This window comes from Citrus sinensis, chromosome 5, assembly GCF_022201045.2.
Source record: "Citrus sinensis cultivar Valencia sweet orange chromosome 5, DVS_A1.0, whole genome shotgun sequence".
NCBI classification, from domain to species: Eukaryota; Viridiplantae; Streptophyta; class Magnoliopsida; order Sapindales; family Rutaceae; genus Citrus; species Citrus sinensis.
In genome coordinates this window covers 32472202-32485565 of record NC_068560.1, presented here as the reverse complement: position 1 = coordinate 32485565, position 13364 = coordinate 32472202, and the positions used below count along the sequence as shown (strand labels likewise).

The following is a 13364-nucleotide window of genomic DNA, read 5'->3' as shown; positions in this document are numbered from 1 at the left end:
ATTGACTTGTGTTTAGTTAAACTCAAAACTGAAATGGATCAACAAATCCATTGATTCTTTCAATTAAATTTAAAAATTATAAATAATAAATTCAATTTCTAACTCTACAACTTAAAAAAGCACTCTCCTCCCTCGTTATCTCTCCCACACCTCACTCATGATTTCAAGCCAACCCACCCTATCCACCAACGTCACCCTTCAACCACCCCTTCCGCAGCTCCGCTGCTTGTATTGATACAGTCATCTTCGCCTCTGCCAGCCACACTATTTTCGTCAATCTTTTGTTACAGTGCTCATCTCTTCGGCCAGCCTGTGCCTAGGCCAGTCGCCTCATTCATCATCATCATCATCTCCAGCCATAGCCATCCCAACCTTTCTCAGTCGTTGTTGTCGCGGGGTGAAAGTGAGTACTGACTATTGAGTCGTGTTCAATTTGTTTTCTTACTTATTGTTACTTAATTTTTATCCTTAATTATTATTTTTTTAAAAAAAAAATTAGGATTACTAGATTAACGTTGGTTGATCAAAATTTTGATTTTTGAAACTAATTTTTGGGGAATTTTTTTTTTCAAGAATAATTAGGTTCAATTTTATAAATCAAGATCGGACGACATAAATAAACGGGTAAGTGATTTTATTATTTACTTATTTGTTTAAGGGAATTTGGTAATTTATTTAATTACTTAGTTGGAATTATGGTTCTCTTTGCATGTAGTTAGTTAAAGGTGGGACTTTTTTTATTAAGTATTGTGATGGGTTTTAGATGATTTGTGATTAAGGTTTCAAATACAGAAGCTTTGATATGTACTTATGAAAGCAATAAGTTTGATGTGGGGTGAACTGAACATACTGTTAATTATTATTAATCATTAAATGGATAAAAATGGTGTGAAATTTAAGGTCATGTATGGCTTGGGAGAGCAGTTGATGCTGTCTTAAATTTGATTGGCAAATTCTAATTTAATCAAGGAAGTGATTAAGTTGAAATTTGAATAAGAAGATTGTACTAAGATTCTTCAACGACAGACTATTAGTCCCAAAACATGAAATTGAAGTGTGTGTGTGTGTGTGTTTGTTTATTGTGATTTTATTTCGTATTGGGACTTTATTATTATGTTTTGAATTGACGATTTTATTTATTGTAGTTACTAGTTAATACAGTGAAAACTGTAAAATCTACTTTATATAGGTGAAAACAGAAAAATCATTGTAACTATAATGCCCAAAATGCCAAAAATCAAAAATAAATTGAACCGAATTATCATAATTGAATCAAACCAAATATCTTTTTTTTTTTTAAATATTGGTGAATAACGTAATTCGTATTCCCAAGTTATTGGTGGCATCCTTATATAACTATTCAAATCGATATCTATAATGATTCGCTTCTAAAATTTAGCTCGTATTTGGCTCTCTTTTTTTATAACCGATCAATTTTAGTTCGATTCGATTGATTTTCAAATCGAATAGAATCGAACCGAACTGAACCATGTATTATTTGCCCCTAAATAGATTCTAACTTCATTTTGTTTGAATTTAAATAATATTGATAAACATTTTACCTTATCACGATCCTAAAATAATGATAAATGAAAAAAAAAAGTTAAACTTTCATGACTAAAAACATCTTGACAACATGATAATCATCTATCTCATTACTCATAGTTCGCCATCGTATCCTAAAATTTTCAACAAATAAGATCTTTCTCCAAAAACCTTTCATGATACTGATTATCCACTAACAAGATCCAACGGCGGATAGAATCTCCAGGTGTGTCCGTGGTCTCGTCATAACTGCGAGAAGGAAACGGGCCCGCTTTTCCAGCTGTAGACTAGCCTACAAACTATGCCAAATCCAATCTCTATTCGTCACGTGGGCCATCGACCCATAAAACAAAAAATAAAAATAAAAATGTATTCGGGCTCCACCGAACCTGGCCGCTTTTCTTGTCCAAATAACATCAACATTCTTCCTTCCTTTGCTCTAATATCTTCATCCATTCCATTTCCACCACGTGTATCTTTGACAGGAACATCGCCACATCCCACAAGCAACCGGCAATTCCCGGTCGCCATATCTCCCTTGCAGCCAGTTATCATCCAGGTTCATTGCATTTCATCTAGCGTCCCGCGTCTACCAGTCACACAGTGAACGCTTACCCATAATTTTGATATTAACTCTTATTTTGGCAAAATATCACATTTCTAGGGTTTCAACTTTCAAGCCCTTCGAAGTTGGTGAAAAATTTTCATGGAAGCCTCTGCCGCTCCATCAACTTCTCGTCACAGACCAGCAATTCGTCACTTGCGCTGTAGCCTTTGTCGCTGTTGTCGCTGTTTCTGTTGCTGTTACACTTATCCTTGAGGCAAAAATCCTAGATCTCCTCGAAAATTTCATATTGAATTTTTTTTTTTCCAAAACGATCGAGTTTTAAAACATTTCATAATTTTAGGGTTTCATGGATCTATCATCGCATACGCAATCCGGCCTCTCTCTAAGCTTCCACTCAACTAATTCGTCACCCCCATCGCCAACGCCGCCCAAAACAATGATCGCCGACGATTCAATTTCTCTGCAAATCGATTCAAGTTATTGTCATTCACCGAATCCGATGCCGTCAAAACCGTTGCAATTACTCGAAGAAAGAACGGAGAAGCTTCACTCCGGAAACAACGATGAACGCGTCGACAAAGACGATGAACAAGAAGAAGTAGAATTTAGCATCTTAGGTCATCCTATGTGCTTAAAACGACAAAGGGATTGCCAATCTCTGCCGTTTACAAAACGGTTCGCTGTTGAACCGGGGCTCGAATCGCGTCGGGCCGGGGTTCGAGCTTGGGGGAATCAGTCTCTGCCCTTAGCTGACCCCGAGATTTTTGATATCATGGAGAAGGAAAAACAACGCCAATTCAAGGGAATCGAGTTAATAGCTTCAGAGAATTTCGTTTGTCGTGCTGTAATGGAGGCTCTTGGCAGCCATTTAACAAACAAGTACTCAGAAGGATACCCTGGAGCTAGATATTATACAGGCAATCAGTACATAGATCAGATAGAAAATCTATGTTTTGAACGAGCGTTAAAAGCTTTTGATCTTGATAGCGATAATTGGGGAGTCAACGTTCAGCCATATTCATGTACCTCTGCAAATTTCGCGGTCTATACGGGTCTTTTGTTGCCTGGGGATAGAATTATGGGGTTAGATTCTCCTTCTGGAGGGCATTTGAGTCACGGCTACCATACACCAGGAGGGAAGAAGGTTTCAGCTGCTTCAATATTCTTTGAGAGTTTTCCTTATAAAGTGAATCCGCAAACTGGCTATATTGATTACGAAAAGCTGGAGGAGAAGGCCATGGATTATAGACCCAAGATTTTGATTTGTGGTGGGAGTTCATATCCCAGAGAGTGGGATTATGGGAGGTTTAGGCAGATTGCAGATAAGTGTGGTGCAGTTTTGATGTGTGATATGGCTCATATTAGTGGGCTCATTGCTGCTAAGGTTTGAAATATGTTTTATTAAGAATTCTGTAAATGTATGGTTATCCAGTATACATATATGCATATTAGGCACAGTGAAATGTGTTTGTTTGAACATTGCCTTCAACTTGTTGTTGATAGTATTCATTTTGTACCATGGTCATTTTGGATTTCCCTCTTCTAATTTTTCTGGGGATAGGCTGAAAAACAATTCTTGATATGTCCCATGCGGTTGTTTTATATTGTTCTTTAAAGGAGAGTTCCAATTTTCATATTTGATAGCTATAGTTTGATTTCTCCAACCTCTACCCTCATAATTTCGAAGCTATACAGAAAAAGATTGGTTGAACTTTTCATTTCAGGAATTAATTGTTAACACCTGATCTTTCCTTTCAGGAAATTAATTGTTAAGACCCTACCTTTCCCTTCAGGAATTAATTTTACCCGATGAACAGTTTAATTACTTAAACATCTGAAGTATCCATAAATGTTTAGCAGCTGGTTTCATCTTTGTGCATGCTTACGGATCTCGTAGTTCAATTGTTTTTCTTTTCAATTAGTTGTAGTTTAATTAAGTTTCATTTCAATATTAGTAATTTATAATCTTTTCAACGTGTTAAAAGCTTTTCAATTTGTGAGACAAAATGTGTTGTTAAATCCTAGGATAAGGTTGCATCCCCTTTTATTGTTACTGTGTAGATGCTAGAAACTGTAAAATGTAACACTCTTCTGTTACTAGAAGAAAAATCTAGCTCAGAGAATTCCACTGCGTATGTTAGATTGTGTTAATAGTCAGATCCTCTGTCCATAACAGCTATTTTTATACAAGGACACTTGGATAAAATAGGAGGCTGATATTTCTGCATTATCTTTTTCTTATTATTGAGTGCTGTTCCATTTTTCAGGAATTGGCCAGTCCATTTGATTATTGTGATATCGTGACTTCAACAACTCACAAAAGTTTACGAGGTCCTAGGGGAGGGATCATTTTCTTTAGGAGAGGCAAAAAACCAAGGAAGCAAGGCATACCCCTCAATCATGGTGATGGTTGTAGTAATTATGATTTCGAGGAGAGGATAAACTTTGCTGTCCATCCATCACTACAAGGGGGTCCTCACAATAATCACATTGCTGCTCTTGCCATAGCATTGAAACAAGTGGCAACTCCTGAGTACAAAGCCTATATGCAACAGGTGAAGAAAAATGCTCAGGCTTTAGCATCCGCTTTGTTGAGAAGAAAATGCAGGTTGGTGACTGGGGGCACTGACAATCATTTGTTACTATGGGATCTGTCTACACTGGGCTTAAGAGGTATACTTGCTTTTATCTTTTCACTTTGTAAACACACATGACGAGTTATCATCCAAAAACAGGAAGATGATGCTTACATTTTGAGTATTTTTAAATTATTGGACTTATGGTCGTATTTTTACTGGTTGTTTGGTTAGAGAAACATGCAAATTTTTCTTCCTTTATGATGAAACTGCAAGTGCAGGGAATGTTTATTTTCTTTTAGTTGCTTAATTTGCAATTACGTTTCATCCAATTGATGCAGCTATCATGTGTTACATTCTTGAAACTCACCAATTTTTTTCTATTATAGTGTCTTAGTTTGATTTGGATAGATGCTAGAATGCGTAATTTTTGTTGCTATTCTATTTATTTGTTTTCCCAGATTGTCCTGTATTTTTTATAGGTTTGTTTATGGGCCTATGTTGCCCGGATATTTTGGCCTATGCTTAAAATCTTATTGGGATTTTTCAGAATATTAAACCCCTTTTGTGTTATGATAGTTGGACCACACAAGATAGATTCTTAAATTGTATTACTTCAGCTTTGTTCAAGAATATTTGGGTTGATGGGCACTAGTTGGACCAAATGTAACAGTTCTTTAGTCTGGCTTTGTTTGCAGAAGGATCTACAGTTTAGCTTGTTTACGTGTTTCTGGATTCTGCAGATTGTGAGATATCTCTTTGGAAGTGAATGATTTGTAGACGTTCAATGTAGGAATGACTATTATGCTGTAGTTTTGTCTTAGAAATGATGCATTCTTTTTAGCACTGCAAAAAATGATTATCCTTTATGGTTCCTCATTTTACTTTGTTGCTTTTAGGTTGTTGTAGGGAAATTATTGTAGCCTTTATTTATTTTTTTGTTTTGCTGGTAAAAGTCATAGTAGTAGAAGTGGAAGCTTTTGAAGCAGCTGGAGTGAAGTGTTCTATCTTGATGATTATAGAAAACTTCCTTTAGCAAGCGCGTGTCTTTTGAAATTGCATTCTATAATTTTTGCATGTCTGTGTTTTGAGTCTTTTACTTTATTCATTTGCGGCATATTTATGTTAACATCAATCTGCCCATATCCCATTTTTGCGGTGAAATTTATGTGCATCTGCTTTTCTTCAGGCAAGAACTATGAGAGAGTCTGCGAGATGTGCCACATCACTCTCAATAAATGTGCTATATTTGATGACAATGGTGCAATTTCTCCTGGAGGAGTTAGAATTGGTAAGTTAAAATCGTTCCTTGTATTTGTAGTTAATCAGTTATAATACACGTAGTTTGTCTGTGAGTTTCATAAAAGATCAGAATGCATGTCACACCTTTCCGTTTTGGTTTCATGATATTATCTGGTTCATGCTCTTATGATTTGTCAATGTGCAAGTCATCTCTTCTCAAAAATAGTAATAACAATGATATTAACAATAAAAGTAACCACAAAGATCCTATTGCAAACATTTTTTAGTACTTATTCCATTTCAAACATTTTTAATGCTTATTTCTTTCACATTCTATTGTATGTTTTGACAATAAAAACAATAAATTAGGGAATATTGATTCTTTCAAATTGCGATTGTACTTGAATATTCAAGTGTTCATCTATATTGTTATCTAACTATTCCTGAATTTTAATTCATTCATTTTTTTGTGATTAATTAATGTATCTTTATATTCTCATCTTCAAACATTGGCTACAAGTTTATAATACTTCATTCCCTCTATTAATCTTCTTTTGTTCTCTTCCAGGTACACCTGCTATGACATCAAGAGGATGTTTAGAGGCTGATTGTGAGACAATTGCGGATTTCCTTCTTAAGGCAGCTCAAATAACAAGTGCTATGCAGAGAGAACATGGAAAACTGCAGAAAGGGTTCCATGAAGGTCTCCAGAACAATAAAGAGATTGTTGACCTCCGAAATCGGGTTGAGGCATTTGCTTCCCAGTTTGCAATGCCGGGATTTGACACCCTCTTGACGAATTAAATGACACACCTGCATGCATTTGTGACTTCATTTTTGTTGCTTCTGTGGCTTACCAGAGCATGTGCATGGTAACCTATCCATTTCAGCTCCCACCCTCGTCCCCATTTGTTTTGCCATTCATCCGCTGTAAATAGAAAGAGGCCACGATTTTGCATATGTTGCCAAAATTTTACAGCCGTTATTGGTTCCCCCAAATTGCCTCCAATGGTGTTTCTTTGTATCTTGGTACAGAATATATACAAGCTATTTCTTTTCCAATGTATTTGTGGAGGCACAGCAAAAAACTGAGTTATGCAAGTAAACACGTGAATTTCTGTTCCTGGAGTTTGACTGATTTCTTTCCTTTCAGATTGTTATATCATCTGGGAATCAATGTCATTGAATTTTTTGGTACCAATTGCTGCAATTGCTTATGGGTTAATGAATCCGCGAACGGCATCCAGCTCTTGGATCATCATGAGATTCTCCTGTATACAATAATGCTGTCAATTTTACCTATTTTTAGCCTGATTTGTATGCTGTTTTCGGGATTTAAATTTGCTAATCGATGATTCGTGGCAGCATTTAGAGGTGAAAAGCTAAGGCTGACGACTAATTGGAGCCCTTTTTTTTTATCGCAGCTGTGGTTTTCCTTCCCCTGTTTAAATCTTGTTAAAGAGAATGATTTCTTGTGATAATATGTAAGCATTGACTAGTGGTTTTGAAAAAGTCATGATCCAACACACTGCCACTCTGCCAGTGCCATACCCACAGTTTTGTTGCAACATAATTTTGCTGCCAAAAATCAAATCCGCATGCTTGTAGCACAGTTGGTTTAATATTTTTTTAATTATTTCTTTTTAACTGGATATTTTATCGTTGATGTTTTTTTTCATCTGTTCCCTGTTAATTTTATATAACCATAATTAATTCAGCATTCTCGCACGGCACCCTTGAAGGGAGGCAAGGCATGAATTTCCGGCTAGGGACAGAAAGCATGAGATACGGTTGAGGAGCAAGAAAGTGACCCCCTCAAATTTTCTCTTATTTTTATATGTCCACACACACCCCAAAAAAGGTGGGGAAAGAAGAGAAAAGAAATTGGGTAGCAGAAACAAAATTAAATTAATATTCAGAAAGAGAGAGAAGAGACATGTCAGGACTGAGGAAGAGGGCTGTGTTGTGCTTAGAAGGAGCTTTTCATCATCAACTCCATTGCTTTCAAAGTAAACCGAATCAGACAAAAGCTTCGTAAGCCCCCAGCCCCCCATCCCCTTTTTCATCATTTTTTCACATCCAGAATGATTAGTCATTTTACTATAACAACTAGAGAGCACTCAGCCTCCCCACACTCACACCCCTCTATACCTGTGGCCTATATAGAAGCCAGAGCTAGAGGGAAACTACTTTTAAAATTTTAAAATGCCTTAACAAAACAATACCATATATATATATATATATATATATATATATATATATATATATATTTAAAAAAAAAAACATTAAAACTTAATATCAGTTGACAGGTTATTTTCTCCCCTGTTAGAGAACACAAGAAGCTTCTATTCTTGGGTGTTTCTTTTTCTTTTTCTTTTTTTTTTTAAAGAAAAAAAAAAGATTTTCATTTCTGAGCTTTTTAGACAAAATCTATTCTTCTTCAAAGCTTCAACTATTGTGACTGTAAACGAACATAGAAACAAGAAGAAGGACAAAAACAGAGGGAAAAAAAAGGAAGAAGAAGAAACGGGTTAAAGGGGTACAACAACCCGTAACAACTGATTCTTCTACCCAGCAGTAATAATAATAATAATAATAATAATTTTTTTTTTTTTCCTTTTTTGGGTTGGGTACTTGGGTTTTTTTTTTTTTTTTTTGTTTTTCAAGGGACCGATACCGATTCCTAATGCTGTTAATAATAATAATAATAATAATAATAATAATATCTTTCTAATCTACCTATGACTGCAAAAGTCCAAAAGCTTCTTCCTTCCTTCAACAATCTCATCAAAGAAGTCATCAAGTTGTCCAACAATATTCTCAGCACCAGATCTCAAAACCCCAAAACATCCTCTCAAATTTTCAACTCTCTCTCTTATCCCCACTTCGTTCTCCCAATCCACCGCCATTTGGCCTTGGCCGCACTTCCTCTCCAGTTCACCCCTCAGCTCATCCAATGCCATCTTTGACCTCCTAAATTCATACAGCAACACCCCCTGCTGCTGCCTCCCGCACCCACTCACACTCATCTGATTTATCTCCGCCGCCACCCTCTCCTGCAGCCTCGCCGTCGATATCATGAACGCCGATCCAAAACACAGGCGCCCCTCGTACCCTCCTCCTCCCAGAAAATTATTCGATTCAGGCCAGCAGTACACCACTCCGTACAGCAAGATCATCAGCAGCAACGAACTCACATTTCTCATTCCGTACAGCACCCCTCGGAAACCGTTGAATCCGTTCAGTTTCGATTCGATTGACACCTTCTCATCAAATCTCAACGAAAGTGCCTGGATTCTTGTTTCCATCAACGCCCTGTTCTCTTCCTCCAGCGCAGCTGCTTCTCTTCGGCAGACTGAAATTGCCCGGATCACCTGTTTCATTGTTTAATTCATCACATGTGTCGCCAATTGACAGTTGCCTTGCAAACCAAAACAAAGCAAAGCTGAATAATATTTTTTCCACACAAAATAGAAGGTGGGATGGTAACGATTAATACAAACCTGTCTGGAGAGCTGAGGAGTAAGATGGCGATGATTGTCGAGGGAAGAAGTGATGTTGAAGCCGGCCGAACAGTAAGTCTCCATGCCCGAGATGCCTGATTTAATGACGTGGCAAGCTTCCCAGAGCTTGGAGCTCTCGTCCATGTATTCGTCGAGCCACTTTTCACCAACGGGTAGGTGGAGCTTTTGGACAAGCAGAGTTAGTTGAGAGTGGAATGATCTCAGAAGAGACAGCACTCTTTGAAGAAACTGAATGGACATGAAGTTGTTGGAAAGGTATACAAGTTCGAGATCATCGATCCCACGAGTCAAGGATGAGTAGAATCCGTTGACAGAGGATGAAGAAGGATCCATTTTGTTTGTTAATAAGGAAATTTAAAAAAAGAAAAAGAAAAAGAACTGAGTGTGTGTGTGTGTGTGTGTGTGTGAGAGAGAGAGAGAGAGAGAGGGGGGGGGGGGGGGGGAAAAGAAGACAAGCTTATGGGCGAGAAGAAAAAGGTTATATAAAGATTAAAGAAGAGGGAGATATAGATCTTTAAATTAAAGAAAAATAATAATTAATAAAAAGGGGAACATAATAAGAAGAAGAAGAAGAAGAAGAATGAGAATGGGAAATGAAAAGAAGAGAAGAGGGGTGATGGGGGAATATGAATGATAATGAATGAATATCTTAGAAGCTCAGGTTTCTAAGGTTGAAAAGGATTGTTGGGGGGCAATGATGGGTGTTTCCTATAGAGGGGAAAGGATGATTGGTAATATGCCATTTTCATTGTTTAATGGGTACAAACGAAAAAAAATAAAAAATAAAAAATCTAATTTTTTTTCATTAGCTTGTTAATTTTTCAGCCATCAAAGAAACAAGATATTATGCATGTGTGGGTATATGCCAATGCTATTGCTACAAGTGGGATGATTCATTATTGAAATAGGTTATGATAGGTGGCATTGTTTGTTGCTGTGTAAATATGATGAAAGGAATAGGCAAGAATAGGAATAGATTGAATGGAATGAATGATGGTATTGGGTTGCAAGAAGTTTTGACAGTTTTTGACTGAGATTCTCTGTTTGTTTGTTTGTCTGTTTGTTTCTGCCTCTTAAACTCCTTCCTAACCAGTAACAGCCTCTAAATTCTATCTAATTATTCTTTCATTTTATCGATTATTCTTTCATTTATGAGTCTTCGTTTCCCTTTTGAATCGTGTGCTCTTTGGCTGCTTCTTCTTCTTCTTCCCTCCCTCCCTCCCCATTTTCCTTCCTCGAGCAACTGACTTTGCTCCCCCCAACTTCTATTTTTATTGAAATTTGTGGCTTCATTTCTCCTAGATATTTCTTCTTTTTTTTTTTTTTTTTGACCAAAAAAAAAAGGGCAATTGGAATGATGAGGTTCCTTGTATAATAACTTACCTTCTACAATGCAAAATCAGTCCTTTTAGGCCACCATTTTTTCTTCTTCTTCTTCTTCTTACAAATTACAATACAGTGATTTCATTCATCCATTCAAAATCTATTAAATTTGAAATGATTTTAAGGACCCATCAAACGGCCGATCTCAAACAATTAATTCATATGTGCTTCCTTGATTAATTTTTAAATTTAGGACATGTATTTGACCAAGTGGGTTTCTAATGATTGACCGGCCCTAGTTATTGATCAACGGCAATGGCACGTCGAAAGGCCTGGGGTTTGTGATATTTTAACTTTTCCCTTCATTCTTTAGGCAGACCTTATAAAATTTTGCATTTTAATCCCTTTTTTTGTTGTTAAACTATTATAATCAATTTCTTTTCACTAGCTAGCGAAGGTAGGGAAGGGGGACCATGAAATCTTATTTATTGGGTTATGTTTCATTTTTATGAAAAAAAAAAGAAAAAAAAAAGAAAAGGAAAAATCAATCGAGTGCTCGTGGGTTTTTGGAGAACGAGACTATCTTGAGAGGATGTTGGTCTTCTAAGATTTCATTGGAAAGTGAAGAGGAATTAAGGTCCATTATTTTAAGGGCACTCGATCTAGCAACCCCTCGTCTCTTTAATCTTAGGGGTAACTCCTTATTCCAAAGCCTTGCCCTTTTAATTACATATAAATTATTCTTGTTCTTTCTTCTTATCTTATGAAGAATGATTATTGTATTGTGTTATTAAAATATTTATATATATTCTGTTTGCTTTTTTGGCCTAAAAAGCATAGCTCAATCTGCTTTAGAAAGCAAAATTTCAGTTAAGTTCCCATCATTTACTTTCCAAGCTTGGTAGTGGATGAAATTGCAAATATTCCACAATTAAGGCAGCACCAATTCTTGAACTAGGCTAGATGATTGAATTAATTGATGAAATATGACATTTAAACCTTTATTTTATTTTATTTTAAAACAAGCATATTCTTTAGAAAAAGCTGAGAGTAATATGGCTCCCTATTTTTGTCAAGCAAACAAAATCAGTTCCAAGGATCCAAATATTGCTTAGGAATATGAGGTAGGTCTAGATTTGAGATCTGGGGTGGGTGAGGGTTTGCTTGGTTATGTTTAGCAAAAGAAGCACTTCCCACAGCGCCTGTAAAAGTGCTTTTTGCAAAATTCAATTGTTAACAAAAAAAAAATAATAATAATAATAAATCATCATATTTATGGCAGATAGAAGTTTCCCCAGTCAACGAGGTCCGTCAAATTTACATCAGTAAATGAAATGGACGGCTAGATTTTGCATCGGCTACAATGCAACATCCTTTCCGTCCCATCATGAAATTTAATTTGCCTTTGATAAAAGAATGTTTCATTTTCTTCTTAATGTTCTTAGATGGATACATACAACTGGATGGTCCAGAGACTCTAAGAAATGAAAATGATATAGAAGAATAATTGTTCCTATTTTATATATAAATAAATAAAGGAATAAAGGAAGGAAGGAAGGAAGAGAAATAAATAAATAAATATATATATATATATATATACATATATTCTTCCTCTAAAGTTGTTCTAAGTCATGGTTGATATGGCCTTGGTAGGATCGGCAACTTGCTTATCAAATATAGTTCCCAATTAAAATTGTGGTTTCCGGGGGACCACTTACACTTCTTTTCATTCCTAGTGAGTGTTAGTGTTGATGTTTAATGAAGATAAAGCCTTCCTAAAACAGCTGCTTTGTTTTTAAGACAAAGTGATTTTGCAAACCTTCTCGTCAATAATGAATATGGGCACCACCTTCCTTAACATTGAGATTAAATGTATTCGGCCATGGAAGCAAATGAATGTGACTTGAAATTGAAGTTGGTCCAGCCTAAGGTTTTTTGGGAATTTAATTCTTAGCATAAGATATCACGTTAATGTGTTTTTGACATTTCAAAATTCTTAGCATAAGATGATTGGAAACCCCCCCCCCCCATCTTATTTTGAAAATAAGAAAATAAAAAATAATATAAGAATCAAATCTACGAATAATCTCGGAATCTTATTAAATATAATTTATTTTTATTTTTATATAAATGTTTATCTATTAAGAAAATATTTTTATATTTTTCTACTAAAATGTGTCGTTCTTTTTTTCTTATTTTCTTATTCGATTTTTTTTTTCAAAAAAATTATTTAATGATAGCCCATCAATTAGCTTTACTGCTATAGCAAGTATCAAAACAAATAATGGGAAAAGTGCGTATAAGCAAAGGACTAAAAAAAAAAAAAAAAAAACTGTTGGCTGATACCTTTAAGATAGTACTCGTACAATAATTGAGTATTTAAACAGTTGTCTTGTCTGCAATACTTTTTTTTTTAATTTTATGCTCAATTATAAACGTATAGCGAGTAATTGAAGTCTTCAATCACATTAATGAAATTTGAGGACAAAAGTGAATCACCAAATACAGTCTTTTTGAAAAGCAAAATAATTAGTTGGAGAGGGATGGTATCATTTCCCTTCTGCAAAAGCAGGTGCTCCAATTATT

At 35.7% G+C, this 13364-nt stretch overlaps 2 protein-coding genes across 2 annotated transcripts; one reads left to right on the top strand and one right to left on the bottom strand.

Annotated features, from left to right (window-relative positions):
• Positions 1-2128: 2128 nt before the first annotated feature.
• LOC102630127 (serine hydroxymethyltransferase 7) lies at positions 2129-7059 on the top strand. The gene is made up of 5 exons (XM_006472624.4): positions 2129-2366; positions 2454-3497; positions 4381-4786; positions 5879-5980; positions 6500-7059. The coding sequence occupies exons 2-5, from the start codon at positions 2460-2462 to the stop codon at positions 6733-6735; spliced, it is 1782 nt and encodes a 593-aa protein (XP_006472687.2). The 5' UTR covers positions 2129-2366; positions 2454-2459; the 3' UTR covers positions 6736-7059.
• A 761-nt stretch (positions 7060-7820) lies between these two features.
• On the bottom strand, positions 7821-10505 carry LOC102629833 (uncharacterized). Its single transcript, XM_006472623.4, has 2 exons — positions 9435-10505; positions 7821-9305 (listed from the first exon to the last, which is right to left on the bottom strand). The coding sequence occupies exons 1-2, from the start codon at positions 9786-9788 to the stop codon at positions 8667-8669; spliced, it is 993 nt and encodes a 330-aa protein (XP_006472686.2). The 5' UTR covers positions 9789-10505; the 3' UTR covers positions 7821-8666.
• Positions 10506-13364: the final 2859 nt, after the last annotated feature.